Source organism: Tupaia chinensis, unplaced genomic scaffold (genome assembly GCF_000334495.1).
Source record: "Tupaia chinensis unplaced genomic scaffold, TupChi_1.0 Scaffold143996_1, whole genome shotgun sequence".
Lineage (NCBI taxonomy): Eukaryota > Metazoa > Chordata > Mammalia > Scandentia > Tupaiidae > Tupaia > Tupaia belangeri.
Window position 1 is genome coordinate 3,574,941 of NW_006203847.1, and position 14,550 is coordinate 3,589,490.

Here is a 14,550-nt window from a genome sequence, read left to right on the forward strand (position 1 = left end):
AAAGAGAAGGCTCTCCTTAGGAGAAAACGTCAGACCAAATATATTTTTAAGAATGTATAAATATCATCTCTCTACCAAACTATATGCTCCTCAAGGACAAGAGCGAATTCTGAATTTTCTTTATAAATATTTTCTTTGGTCCACTGGGGTACACACACACACACATACACACACACACACACTCAAATGTGCATGCACAAAGCTATCGCTATGCTGAGCAAAAAGGTAAGTGCACTTGATTCTTCACTGGTTGATGCCCTGTGGGACCCTCACAGTAGAACTCTATAAATCAGTACAGCCTCTGAGTAGTGACTTCTGGAACTGGGTAACTCAGAAATTCTACACTGAAGAGGCCTTGACATGGAGAAGTAATTTGTATGTGTTTATTGGATATTACAGGCTTACTTTAAACCATATGACTTATGCTGTAAAGTAACTGTAATTTGATGTTAGTTGCATAGCAAATTATGAAGAATAGTTTTAATCGTATGTTTAAAAGTCATCATATGTTCACATGCTTAAATCTGGATTAACAGAATTTAAGCAATTCTTGGGACCAGCAGTTAGCATAATGACTAAGTCGTTGGACTCCCACGTAGTCGACTGCAGTTTGAGTCCCAGACCCGATGGCTTAAACTCACGCCCAACGCATGTGTGTGTGTGCCCAAGATCCTGAGAAGAGAATGGAGGAGAAGAGAATGCGGCGTGTCCATCCCTCCGGGGGTGATTTCTCACTTTCTGTCTCTCTGTCTCTGTCTTTCTGGCAAGCGTACGCACCCTATAGCAAAAATCTCTCCAAAAAAAAAAAAGAAGAAAAAAGAATTTAAGCAATTCTTGAAATGTATAAGTCTCCTTATTATACTGATTACAAGTAAAAACCAAAAAACAGTACAAGAAGGCACAATCTGATGGCAAATCTCATACTAACCCACTTCCAGTGACTATGAAAGCAATAGTTGGGGTTAGCCAGTGATGTGGTCATTAAGGCAGTTGGATTTCACATGACTGGCATTGTGGTTCTAGTCCCAAACCCAGTGGCTTGAAAGACATGCCAGGTGTGTGTGCATATATGCCCAAAATAATCAAATAATCAGCAGAATAGAGGAGATGGGATTGTGACATGGTCATCCTCCCTGGGAAGTGACTTCTCACCTCTGCCGCCTATTTTTCTCTCTCTCCTACACACAAACACACACGCCTATGGCAAACAAACAACAACAAAAAAGTAATAGTCACGGCCCACTGGCACAATTCAACTCACCAGCTAGAGTTTGCCATTTGCCTATCTGGTTAAGTAAGTGCTATTCTTTGCCTGGACAGAGGAAGGGGTTGCTCCCATCCTGTGGCCTGAGGGGATCAGTTAGAGCATATTGACCTGTACTCTCTGAACCAAAGGATACAGGCACTGAAGGGAAACACACAGCATAAGAGATTTTGATTAAACTTGTTTCTTTGACATTCAGCCTGGAAAGATGCATTCCCCTGTGATTGGAGGGAAAGAAACTCTAGCAAGCCATAGGAAATCAAAGGCTCCCTTTATTTCATATCCACTTGGAGCAATCTTTCCAAAGTTGTAGGAGTTATCCACTGAGGCGTACATCTGCCCGTCGCTCTTCCTTTAGAAATGACCCCATGAAGAGACGAAGGCCTGTATGTTTTGATCCAGGGCCATATAAATGATTGAGCACATGAGACACCACACTGCAGACACCATCAAATGTGATTGCTTTTTGACTGTGACTAGCAGCGTTGGGGTGACTGAGTGTGTTGGGGTGGGGCGCTTGTTTATGATAGAGTTACAGTCAGATGTACACTTTCAAATAAGAATGCCTATCCTGTCACAGAAAAGAAATGAGGCAATATAACTTTCTAGCTACAGCAACTGGACAGGAACTGGGAAGTGATACCTTGTTTCCAATACCATTGTTTCCTTCACCAGCAACCTCCCAGCTAGATCCATCTGGGTAATTACAGGCTTATCCATGACACTTTAGCTTTCCTTTCCAAATGTACTACTGTCAATCTGGGGAACAGGAGCGGGAACAGAGAATGTAGGGACATGCCTGAGCTTTTGGGACTAAACCTTAAAATGTACCTCAGACAAAGAGCACCAGTGACTTAGCTTAAAAGGTATTTGCTGAGGGCATGGGTGGGTTAGAAAACTGGATCTATCCACAAGCCATTGCTAATGCTCATTGGGGCTTTTTTTTTTTCCTTAAGAGAGAGAAATATTTTTGCTATAGGGTGTGTGTGCTTGCCAGAGACACAGAGAGAGGAAGTGAGAAATCACTCCCCGCCACCACCAGGGTGGGGAATAGCCATGCCACAATCCCTTCTCCTCTCAAGATTTTGGTCATGCATGTACATGACCCCAGCGTGAGTTTCAAGCTGTCAGGTTCAGAACTCAAACTGCAGTTGGCCATGTGGGAGTCTAGTGTTGTAACCACTACACCACCTGCTGGCCCCGCTCATTGGTACTTTTGACCCTTGTATTATACTTCTGCACATGGATGGTTCAACTGTTAGCTGATCCTGTCATCTTGTTCTGATGAGTGGACGTAACCACTAGTCTCACCTTTATATGAAATCTTGCTTTAAAACAAGGGGCTATGTGTCTAGGAAAGAAGGAAACTGCCCCTAATCTGCAAAACCCATTAGGAACCTGCATTCACAGCATCGTGGGTCAGATTTCCTGGAGGAATGAAGAGTGACCTTGCTGAGGATTGAGGAAATCCCTTAAAAATCAGGCAAGGGAAACCAGTGAGGCAGAGCTGCTGGTGCTGAATGTGGAACCAAGAGGATCTGCCTGCATAATCCAAGCTGTTGGGGCCACAATCTCTCTCATGCAGAAGGATACAGCAGCTTCTTCTATCTGCTACCTGATAATTTCTCCCTGCAGGGAAAAGCAGGTCCGGTACTTTAAGAGAATAAAGAGTGGACATTTTTGTTTTCCTCTCCCAGAAGGAAGACCAGGCAGACAAGTTTGGGGCTGTACTGGGCATTCGAGCCTTTGCATGCTCCTTTCTCACGAGAGCACTGTCTCTTGCTCCACAGAGCCCCAGAGCAGGCTGTGGGCAAACAGGCTGGGCATAGGGAAGGATTTTGCCATTAGCCTCAGGCACAAACAGCACCCTTCAGCCTTCTTTGATTAATGAGTGGTTAGCTGCACCACAGCAACCATTTTGACTGAAATACACTTAAACAAAAACAGCACTCAATTAAAAAAAAAAATTCCTGTGATGTCGAATGGCCTCCCTGATTATTCTGATTCACATACATGATCATTTTAACTGTATCTGTGTGTGTGTGTATGTGTGTGTGTGTGTGTGTGTGTATACACACATAACTGAACTCGAGGCAGTATTGTCTACAGTCGTTCTTCCAGTTCAGTTCTGTCTGTAAACACAGTCCAACGCCCTTTCTCAAGCTTACCAAAGGCTGGTATAAGTTTTAAATTTTGAGCAACTACCCAGACTGAGTTCTTTGTAAAACCTAGTGGATTAACACTGAATCACTCTGCCATTTTGCATAATTGATGGGAGAGGAGGTGGTAGAGCCAGACTCCACCATTGTGTCCAGGCGGTATCCTGCTCACTTTGGGTAAAAAGAATATAATTGTTTAACATTTTAAAAGCAAATAAAAGTGCTTAAATATTTTGTAATTTGCAACTTGAAAAGAAAACAGTAATGGGTTTCCAAGTGCATGTCTTTACTTTTAATGAAGTGTTTATTTTTCATGGTTCTATTGGCAATAAAAGAACAGCTCCACATCAAAAGCCTTCAGGGAAGCCGTTTCCATTTGGAGGACAGTGAGATTGCCAATAATTCTAGGGGGTTTTTTGTTTTGTTTTGTTTTCAAAAAAAATAAACCCACTAGACTATATTTATAGATATAGGTTATTGCCTATTATCCCAGGTAATTATTTTATTTTGTCTCTTACTCATATAGGCAAATTACAAACATTATGTACTATCCTCTAAAAAGATAAAAAAAAAAAAATTAAGTGACACCAAGATCAGGGGGCTCCAGAATGTTTTAATGAACATGTTTCCATTATCTTCTGTGCTTGTTCATTTTGTTGGAAGAATGATTCATTCATTTCGAATTTGGCAACTTAAACAGTAGCAAATTATAATTTTCCCATCACAATGCAAAGTCAGTTTATTGGCCTTCTCAGGCTTTGAGGGCCCGTCTGTGCATCCTTTTTCTTTGACAACAGCACCCTCTGCTGATCTTTATAATCCATCACATCTAATGGGATCGACCCAAATTGCAAACGGAGGCCTCCCTGCAACATTGCACACAGCGGGACATGATTCATAAATCAGTTTTCCACCCTAGTGATTCATTACCAGATATATTTTTTTCTGTAAAACAGCATAGCTCAAGGAAGTCATCAAGAATTCAGGAGCTGCAAAAAATACCTTTGTTTGATTAATCATTCTTTTGACCTTTTTCTTCTTATTGAACAAGGTTAATAATACTTGTTATCACTCAAAGTTAAACTGTATTAGCTGCCAAGTGATTTTTATTTTGCAAAGGCCTGTTATCTCTGCCAAGAGGCTTCAAAGGTGGGATTGGTTACATTCCTCAGGTATGACCCCGAGGGACATCTGACCAATGCAACATTTCCCACTGGAGAGGTCAGCAGCTTCCACAGTGACCTGGAGAAGCTGACGAAAGTGGAGTTAGATACTTCGAACCGGGAAAACGTCCTCATGTCAACCAACCTGACAGCGACTAGTACCATATATATTTTAAAACAAGGTAAGAACGTTTCTAACTTCAGATTCTAGGGGCACCTATCTTAACCTCTACCTCAAACCTGTGCACACCATTAATAAACAGATTGACCTGTGGTTGAGAAGATGAATTCTTCTCCCTATTTTCTAGCTATGGAGGTGAAACTTCAGACAAACCTAGACCTTTCACAAGTGAACATGTCTACCTTGGGCCACACCTCTGTGGGAGCTAGGAGGTTAAATCTCTGCCTATCTGTTCTTCCCACAAGTCATTTCCCAGCACCAGCTGTTTGCAAAGCTCTTTTAAGGTCTGACTAGGTTACATTAAAGAAATGGTGTGTGTGCCCCATCTGGCCTTAGCATTCAAGATTAATGCTGACATAGGTAAATTAAAAGGGCAAGAGGCCAGCGGGTGGTGTAGTGGTTAAGGCACTGGACTCCCACATGGTCAGCCGCAGTTGGAGTCTTGGACCTGAAGGCTTTAAATTCATACTGGTGTATGTGCATGCATGGCCAAAATCCCAGGAAGAAAATGGAGAAGGGATTGCAGCATGACCATCCTCCCTGGGGGGGGGCGGGATGATTTCTTGCTTTCTCACTCACTGTCTCTCCGGTGAACATATGCGGCATATAGGAATAATCTCTCTTTAAAAATAATAAAAAGTAAAAAGGACAAATCAGGGGGCCAGCAGGTGGCATTAGTGGTTGAGGTTCTGGACTCCCACATGTCTGACCACATATCAAGTCCTATACCCAGCAGCCTCAAAACAGCAACAAATATAAATGAAATGGGAGGATTAAAAGCTCATTTTATTCAAAGAGGAAAGTAAGAAAGAATGAAAGAGAAGAAAAAGGGAGGGGGGAAGAGGTAGGAAGGAAAGAAGGTAAAGAAGGTCTTAGAACCTAGGGGGAGGCGGGGCGTGAACAAAGAGAAAATGCTTTCCCTCTGCCCAGTCTTTCAGGACTCCTTCTGCTGTTGGACCATGGGGCCAGACCCTAAGGGGAAAAGTACCAACTTTGGTCAGTGTTATGACGTTGTGGGGTGCAATGACTGTGATGGTGTCCCCAGGTAGCAAGGATGCAGAGTTGAACTTCATACTCTTCTCATTCTAGCTCCCAGCATATCAAACTGAGGACTCTGATCCAACTAGGCAGACAGGGAGTTTGTGAGGAAAGTATTTTAAAATGAAAAAGACAAAACAAAAACAGCCTGCAGTGTCAGACAGGAGTCTTTTATCCAAGAAACAAGATACCACAGCTGTGAAAATAACAAGACCCAAAATGGACAGAGAGCTTGTCTGCCTGTCAGGGTGGTGGTCTAGCCCAGAAGGCAGTTACGTCTGCAGTGCTGCACAGGCTCATCCCTTCCCTAACTTGCCTCTAAAGCTATGCCTGTCTTTTCCCTGCTTCCTGTCCTTCCCTTCTTCCCCCCTCCTCCTCCTTTGCTCTTTTGTCTGCAGAAAATACTCAAAGTACCTATCGGGTGAGTCCAGATGGTTCCCTGCGCGTCACCTTTGCCAGCGGGATGGAGATCAGCCTCAGCTCAGAGCCCCACATCCTAGCTGGTGCTGTCAACCCCACCCTGGGCAAATGCAACATCTCATTGCCAGGAGAGCACAATGCAAACCTCATTGAGTGGCGGCAGAGGAAGGAGCAAAACAAAGGAAACATTTCTGCTTTTGAAAGGAGGTTGAGGGTAAGGCTTGACCTTATACAAGATCTATTAAGTACAACTTCCAGGACTTTGTTGTTGGTTTTTAACTGCACAGTCTCCCAGATCTGATGTCCCATTTCTAGGTGACTGACTAACTTCTATGATATACTAATTCAAGAGAAGGTGCTAATGGCTGATAATGGTTCAGTATCCTTAAATGAGCATCTTAATAGGAGCTTTCTTTGTCATTAGCCAGCTAAAGTGCTCTAATAGTAGCAATTTCAGGCACCAAGAAAGTCTGGCTGAAGAAATGTGTTTAGTCAGGAAGCCCTCCAGTGCCCCTCCCAGCAGACCCTGGAGAAGCTTAGCAGGTCCCTAGGTTGACCCATGTCCCTGATTTTTGAGGAGTTCTTTGGACAGACCTGGAAGGCACACACAGCAGGATGCGAAACATGAGGCAACATTTGGACAAAGGCACGATAAAAGGGAAACTCAATGCTTGATGTCATCAACATGAATACATATTAAGGGTCAGAGGGAAGACGGACTAGTACCGAGATAAGGCTGGGACACTCACAGCTTTCTGGAGGAAGTTAAAGATCTGGGAGTTTTTAAGTCTACCAAACACAATTCACCAATGTTAACCAGAGATCGCTGTCAAAAATTACTTTTTTGCAGCAAGCAGAGCCTACATATACCACAGCACTCTGCCTACCTGTCCCTCCTTGAACGCTAACCAATGTTAGGATGACGTGGTCAACTTGCCAAACATGGTAACATTCAATATCAGCCCTAGAGAAAGCACCAGCCTGCAGGAAACAATCACTCACTATTGAGGCCAAGCCTGCTTTGAGCACTTGGGTCACGCCTGGAATACCAGGAATGCTTGCATTTTCTTCATCTCAGTAAAAGTCTGGTAACCTTAAGGCTAGGGAAATGCAACTGCCAAACAACCACTCAATTCCAGAAGGGAGCAGTCAGACCAGTCATACGACTTGATATGAATAAAACAATCTACAATGCTGCTCACTTCTCCATCAGTTTTATGTGACACATAGACACAGACTTCAGTGGGTGTTTTGTAACAGCCACTGAAGTTGTCTATGCACGTGAGTCAATCTGTGTGTTTCAAGTCTATGACCATTCTCTAACAGAATATTTACCTAATGTGCCACTGAATTGAGAAATGAAACCAGTTCAAATAGTCAAACCTCTCAGCGCAGATGGCAGTTAAGAGTTTCTATCAGAGTTCTTCAAGAAAAGGAATATATGAGGCCAGCAGGTGATGTGGTGGTTAAAGCGCTGAACTCCCACATTGACAACCGCAGTTTGAGTCCCAGACCCAGCACCTGGAAATCATGCTAGGTGCATGTACATGCGTGCCCAAAATCCCAAGAGAAGAATGGAGGAGAAGGGATTGTGGCATGGCCATCTACCCCGGAGGGTGATTTCTCACTTTCACTCTCACTGTCTCTCTCCAGCAAGTGCACACACTCAATGGCAAAATCTTTAAAGTAAATAAATAAATAATTTTTTTTGAAAAGGGACCAGCAGATGGCATAATGGTTACATCAGTGGACTCCCACATAGTAGACCACAGTTCAAGTCCCAGACACGGCGGCTTAAAACTCACACCAGGTGCATATGCATGTGTACCCAAAATCCCAAGAGAAGAATGGAGGAGAAGGAGCTGCTGCCCAGCCATCCCCCCAGGGAGTGATTTCTGTGTCTCTGTCTCTCTATGTCTCTCTGGCAAGCTCATGCACCCTATAGCCAAAAATCTCTCTTAAAAAGTAATAATAATAAAAAGACAAGGGAAAAACAAAGAAAAAAATAGAATCTTCCTGCCTGGGGTCATTAATTGGTCTGATCTTGATACTCAGTTTTACAAGTAGCTTAAGAAGTATCTTTGTTTTATTTCACCCAAGAGACGAAAATGCAGCACTAGTGAAAAGTAAGAATTATATACATATGACTTATCAACCTCTTGGATTCACCATGGAAAAAGTGTATTGAACAAGTGATGTCAGTGCCTCCCCAAGCTTATAGTCTCAATAAAACATTATGAACCCATCCTATACAATGTGACCTTGGGATTTAACATTTTTTTACAATAACCCACTATATTTATACCCCTCTATATGTACAGATAATGAGAAGAAACTAGAAACTGTAATTTATACCCCATATTAGAAATTGTTCTCAATACTGAGAAGCTAATGGTTATTTGAGAGCTCTGTAGTGTTAAGAAGTGTTTAGTTAATTAGACCCATTTCCCATCCTGTTACAGAGGTAGACTGGATTATAAAGGCAACATATTCAAGGCCTTCTCCTGTATGTCACTTCCAGAATACTCCCTAAGGTCCTGGGACTGAATAACGGAGTACCATACTGGCTAGATGGTATTACTGTGCATGTCCCTAGAAATCTACTAACAATAACCAACCTTTACACATGTTTAGTGCCTTACAGTTAACAAAATGCTTCCAGAGCCAGGATTTTATTTGAGCACCACAACCATCAATCGTTATTCCCAATTTACAGATAAGGAGACTAAGGCCCAGAGAGGTTAAGTGATTTGCCCAAAGTCAAACAGCTATTAAGAATTAGAGCCAAGGCTAAAATGCAGGTCTCTGCCTAGCACAGCACTCTTTCAAACATCATGCTGTGCTGCCTTGTTCCTTAAAATAATTAATCTATAAATCATTGCCCCACTCAGTGGAGCCACCTTGGCAAGGCCTGACTCCTCATTTCAATGCTGACAAAAAGAGACAAATAATCGACTCTAATGTACTGGCAAGTGTGGGTGGTGCAGGACAACTGGCCAGCCTCCAGGCAGGAAAGCACAGAGGAGGAAAAAAGAGGAGGGAGGCTTTTTAACTGGTTGATTCTTACCTGTTTTCCCCATTCCTAGCGATTTTTTGTTTATACTGCTTGCCTCGGTATCCCCAGTTTAGGCATATCCGATGTAATAGAATGAATGGGCTCCGCAAAACTAGATGTGGATCCAATTTTGACAGAGCAAATTCTCTTTCCCCACTGAGTTTATTATTTCAGAGACAGTGCCCTTTCATTTCTGGTAGGTTTTCAAGGGGTAAGCTTATGACAACTTTCTCTCCTCCTGGGCCGAATACACAGTGACCCATTTGTAAGCATTCGTGTAAAGAATAAGCCTCTCTCATGCCCTCAGGTACCTTGACACCTGGGACTGAATAATTTCTTTCTCCTGGGGATGCTGTCATTCCAGAGCCAGGGCAGGCGGGATTTACCAGAGCTACTAAGATGGACTTTTCAGACACAACATAGAAACCCCTGCTATACAGTGGGCAATAGGGCTCCTCTTTGAAAACCCACACAAAAGTGTGGTTATCATTTGCAAATGTGCTTGGGTAGCAGATAATAAAGAGCTAATTGTTCGGGCACAGATGACAGGTTCATTTAAAGGCCCATTTGGTAAGATGATGGACAGCCAGTGTTCCAAAAAGCTACTGATCACACCTACTAGCCGGAAAGAAAGAGTGAGAAAGGCATAGACTTCTCTTAGGAAATGAAGAAACTCTTGCTTTATCTCCAATGATCAGTGATTTTTCTCATATAGTGTCAGGGACCTCTTCAAGGTGAGGAAGGCACACTGCAGGGAAACATGATACCCTACTCAGCCTGAGCAGCCAAGGGATTTGTTACCTCTGGCTCATCCTTCACCGACTCCATTAAGTGAAATAAATCACATTAACATCCTGAAATTTCATTTATTTTCAAAACCTATTTCCCCCAACCTTAGTGTGCTTGAATCATCTTCCTTGCAAAGTACTTTTGCATCCCGTCCATGTATCTCCTCATCTGCTGCATCAATCTGTCCCCATGAATACGTTTCCCTGGACAATTGAGAAATTAGAGTGTGGATAACAATAGAGGCCATTGCAAATGAATTGGACACTCACCAAAAGCAAACTGGTTTAGGAGCTACATTCAAATTGCACCTTGCTGTGTCCATGGATAATAATGGTCCCATCTGAGACATATCCCAACATCAGATCTTGGAGCCCTTAACAAGATTTTTCAAACTGAGATGTAAGAATACAGCAAAACCCTAGAATTATAGCCTCCTTTATATAAACAAACAAGCAAACAAACAAACAAATGGGGCCAGTCCCATAGCCTAGTGATTTGGGGAGCCAGATCCCATATAGTAGACCAGTTAGAGCTTAGGCCCAGTGACTTGAAAAATACACCAGGCGTAAAATGCCCCAAATCCCAAGAGGATGGAGAAATGGAGAAGGGATTGTGGCATGAGCATACCCCATCAGAGGTGCTTTTTCCTTCTTTCTCTGTACCATGTGCTACTTTAAAATTGGCTCTAACTTTTCTATCCATTCTCATAACTTGTGAAAATGAAACACAGTGCATTTTCCAAACTCTGACATGGCTATTTGGCCCATCTCACTTATTCACCTTCTAACTTCTTCAGCAAAAATTAAACTGGTTGCGTTGTGAGCTGAAATGCTAGACAATGTCCTTGAAAATTCAGCCTCCTCCTTCTTGTAGAGGAAAGAAAATAAACTGCTGTGATCATAGCAGTTCATTCAGTGTGTGTGTGTCTGTGTGTGTGTGTGTGTGTGTGTGTGTTAGGTTGAACCATAGTAAATTGCCCTTTGCACAGGCCCAAAACAGTCAAATATGAGCAGTTGCCTTTAGATCAGTCTGGTATGGCATTATGCTATTAATTGAATGAATCTCAAATTGGAAGGCTTCAGGAGACTTTCTCCTGAGAAATTATAACACAAACTTCTAGGAAAAAGTAGGGAAGGACTCCAAAGGGAAGCAAGGGACATTTATCTTTGGGGCTTCTCCCTGTACTCATCCCTCACAGGCAACACTGTCTGTGGCTCTCCAGAGCACATGCTTCCCTCTGTCCTTTTGGGTGCAAGTATAATTAAAAATAAAGTCCTTTCACTTCTTAGTATAGCTAAAAAGAAAAAAAAAAAGTCAGGGAAACCAAAGAATATGTCACAACATAGATATATTTTCCCTTATTTAAGATTCTAACCAGACCAGCTGGTGGACTGGTGATTAAAGTGGTTGAATCCCACATGGCCAACTGTGCAGTTCAAGTCCTGTATCCAGCTTGAAACACACAATTGGTATGTGTGTGTGTGTGTGCCCAAAATCCTAAAAGGAGGAGAAATGGAGGAGAAGGTTTTGCAGTGTAACCATACCCAATGAAGGATGTTTTCTCACTGTCCTTTCTCTTTCTGTGTATGATGAGTACACATGTTTTCTAGCACGTTAAAAAAATAAATTAAAAACAAGTACTAAGTCCTACTTTCTTACCACAACACATAGCTCCTCAGGTGCCCAACTCAAAGTTCTTATTCATTGTGCAACTGTGTGAAGAGATCTTTGGGGGTCGAGGGGGTTAAATGGTAGTACAGCAGGAAAACACATGCTCTACAAGGCAATCCCATGTGGAAAGGTTGCTAGTTTGAATCAGCAGACCCTTCTTGAGTACTTTGGGCACACGTGCGACCATGAACCAGGGCTGACTGGAGCTGGGAGTGGATTGCAGCATGGAGACCCTGTCAGGAGTCTCTCTCAAAAAAAATGTCTCTCTCACTCTTGGAAGAAATGAATAAACATAAAAGAAAAGTGGAGGGGCCTTTTAACGTGGAGCTATTCCCAAATTTCAGTTCCTTTTTCATCTTTCTTACTTTTGCTCCTCTCATTTCCTGGAGGATTGGTGTAGCCAATTTGGAGGAAGAGTGTAAATAAGGATTGATGGCCCACACTGAGGTCAAGGGATATCATCTTTCAGGAAAGCAAGCACTTGTAAGAATATAGAGTTTGGGGACCAGCAGATGGTTTAATAGCTATGTCGCTGGACTCCCATGTAGTCGACCACAGTTCGAGTCCCGGGCCCAGTGGCTTAAACTCATACTGGGTGCGTGTGGGTGTGTGCCCAAGATCCCAAGAGGAGAATGAGAGAGAAGGGATTGCGGTATGGCCATCCCCACTGGGGGGTGATTTCTCGCTTTCTGTCTCTCTCTGTCTTTCTGGTGAGTACATATGCCCTATAGCAAAAACCTCTATAAAAAAAAAAAAAAAAAAGGGACCAGCAGTTAGTGTAATGGCTATGTCGCTGGACTCCCATGTAGTCGACTGCAGTTCGCGTCCCGGACCCAGTGGCTTAAATTCACGCTGGGAACGTGTGCGTGTGTGCCAAGATCCCAAGAGGAGAATGGAGGAGAAGGGATTGCAGCGTGGCCATCTCCCCTGGGGGGTGATTTCTCGCTCTCTATCTCTCTATCTGTCTCTGTCTGGCGAACACACGCGCCCTATAGCAAAAACCTCTCCAAAAAAAAAAAGAATATCGAGTTTGCCCAACCTTGCCCTGACCCCAGTAGTCAATGACATTCAGCCTAGTTCTGCTTCCTGCCACAGAGACTGGCGATGTACACACACTCAAGGGGTAGGTTGGGAGAGCTCACCTAGAACAGCATTCTGCTTCCAGACTCTCCCTCATGCTTTTCACAGAAAACTTAGTGGGAGGGATCTAGGCATCTTTGATTCCCTCTTTGAGACCCTGCAGCTCTTCTTAGCCAAATTTTACTTCCAAATCTGACTTTAAAATACTGTTTCAGGGATCAGCAGATGGCATAGTGGTTACATCGCTTGACTCCCATGTGACTGACTAGTCCCAGACCCGGTGACATAAACTCACGCCGGGTGCGTGTGCGTGCATGCCCAAGATCCCGAGAGGAAAATGGAGGAGAAGGGATTGTGGTGTGGCCATCCCCCCTGGGGCGTGATTTCTCGCTTTCTCTCTCTCTGTGTGTGTGTCTTTGGTGAGTGCATGCGCCCTATAGCGAAAACATCTCCAAAAACAACAACAACAAAAAAGTAGTGTTTCAGAAACATCAGAATATCAGAGCATGTTATCCAGAAGCAGAGAAGCACAGTTACCAAAGTCTGGAAAATCAGAGAAAGAACCTTCGGTGGAGTCTGCCTCCGCTTCCTTTGTAGTGGATTCGAAACAGTGATCTCTGCTTCTGTAGCTATAATGACTTTATTAAGAAATGTGTTCTTGAGTAGTAAACCTAATCTATCAGACAAATAAAACCACAAATTTAGTCGAACTGGAAATCACTTGTTACTTTGGCTCTTTAACTATCATTATAACATAAATTGTAACAGTTACAACCGTCTCTGGGAGTACATGGATATTTTACAGCTATTGTAAATGAACGGTATTACAGTTGGAGATATGTGGCTATAAAACCACAGGAAGAGTAGTTGAAGAAAGAACACCTGGTTTCCTATAGGCTTCTAAGTCCTGCATATCAAAAGAAAGGAAATAAGGGCTTCTATGCCACCGTTTAGGTGGTAGCAGCAAGTTACTGTATATTTATGCACTATAAGACTGCTCACCTCAGCTGCAATGGTTTAGAGTCATAATTCCCAATCTGTGGCTCTGTTCTCTGAATGAAACCTACCCATGACACTAATGGCACTTTCCCCAAAATAATTTGAGTATCTAATCTCTATTCTTCTGGGTAAAAGCCATGGCATGCAACATTTAATAAGGCCTTTACAAGTGCCTTCTACAAGTGCAATTTAAAGGGCAAATATCATGAGCTCCAGCTGACTGCTGAAGAAACTGAAGCCTAAAGAGGTTTAAAAAGCCAAGTGTCGGGACCAGCAGATGGCATAATGGCTATGTCACTGGACTCCCATGTAGTTGACTTCTATTAGAGTCCCAGACCTGGCAGCCTGAAACTCGTGCCGGGCACATGTGTATTCATGCCCAGAATCCCAAGGGGAGAGTGAAGGAGATGAAATTGCAGTGTCGCCATACCCCCTAGACAGATGAGTTCTCACTTTCTATGTCTCTTTCTCTGTCTCTTCAGCGAACACACGTGTCTTATAGCAAAAAATCTCTCTTAAAAATATAAAAGAAAGAAAAGAAAAAAAAGGCAATAAAGCTAGGTGCCACACTCCAGTAGTAAAACAGACAAGCTTCATGAGCAGACAAGTCATAGAAGACGTATTTGTGGCTGCTCAATGTTAAAACCAGTTCGACTTCACTAGTAATAAATAAATTCAAACTAAGGCCACAGTAACATGTCCTCTCCCCCCCCCCCAACACCCCATATAGG

General features: G+C 43.0%; 1 protein-coding gene across 1 annotated transcript in view; it reads left to right on the forward strand.

Annotated features, from left to right (window-relative positions):
• TENM1 (teneurin transmembrane protein 1) overlaps positions 1-14,550 on the forward strand; it is a 659,425-nt gene that overhangs the window by 623,697 nt on the left and 21,178 nt on the right. Inside the window, 2 exon segments of the mRNA XM_027767184.1 lie at positions 4,596-4,768; positions 6,204-6,439. Coding sequence (XP_027622985.1) covers positions 4,596-4,768; positions 6,204-6,439 — 409 coding nt within the window.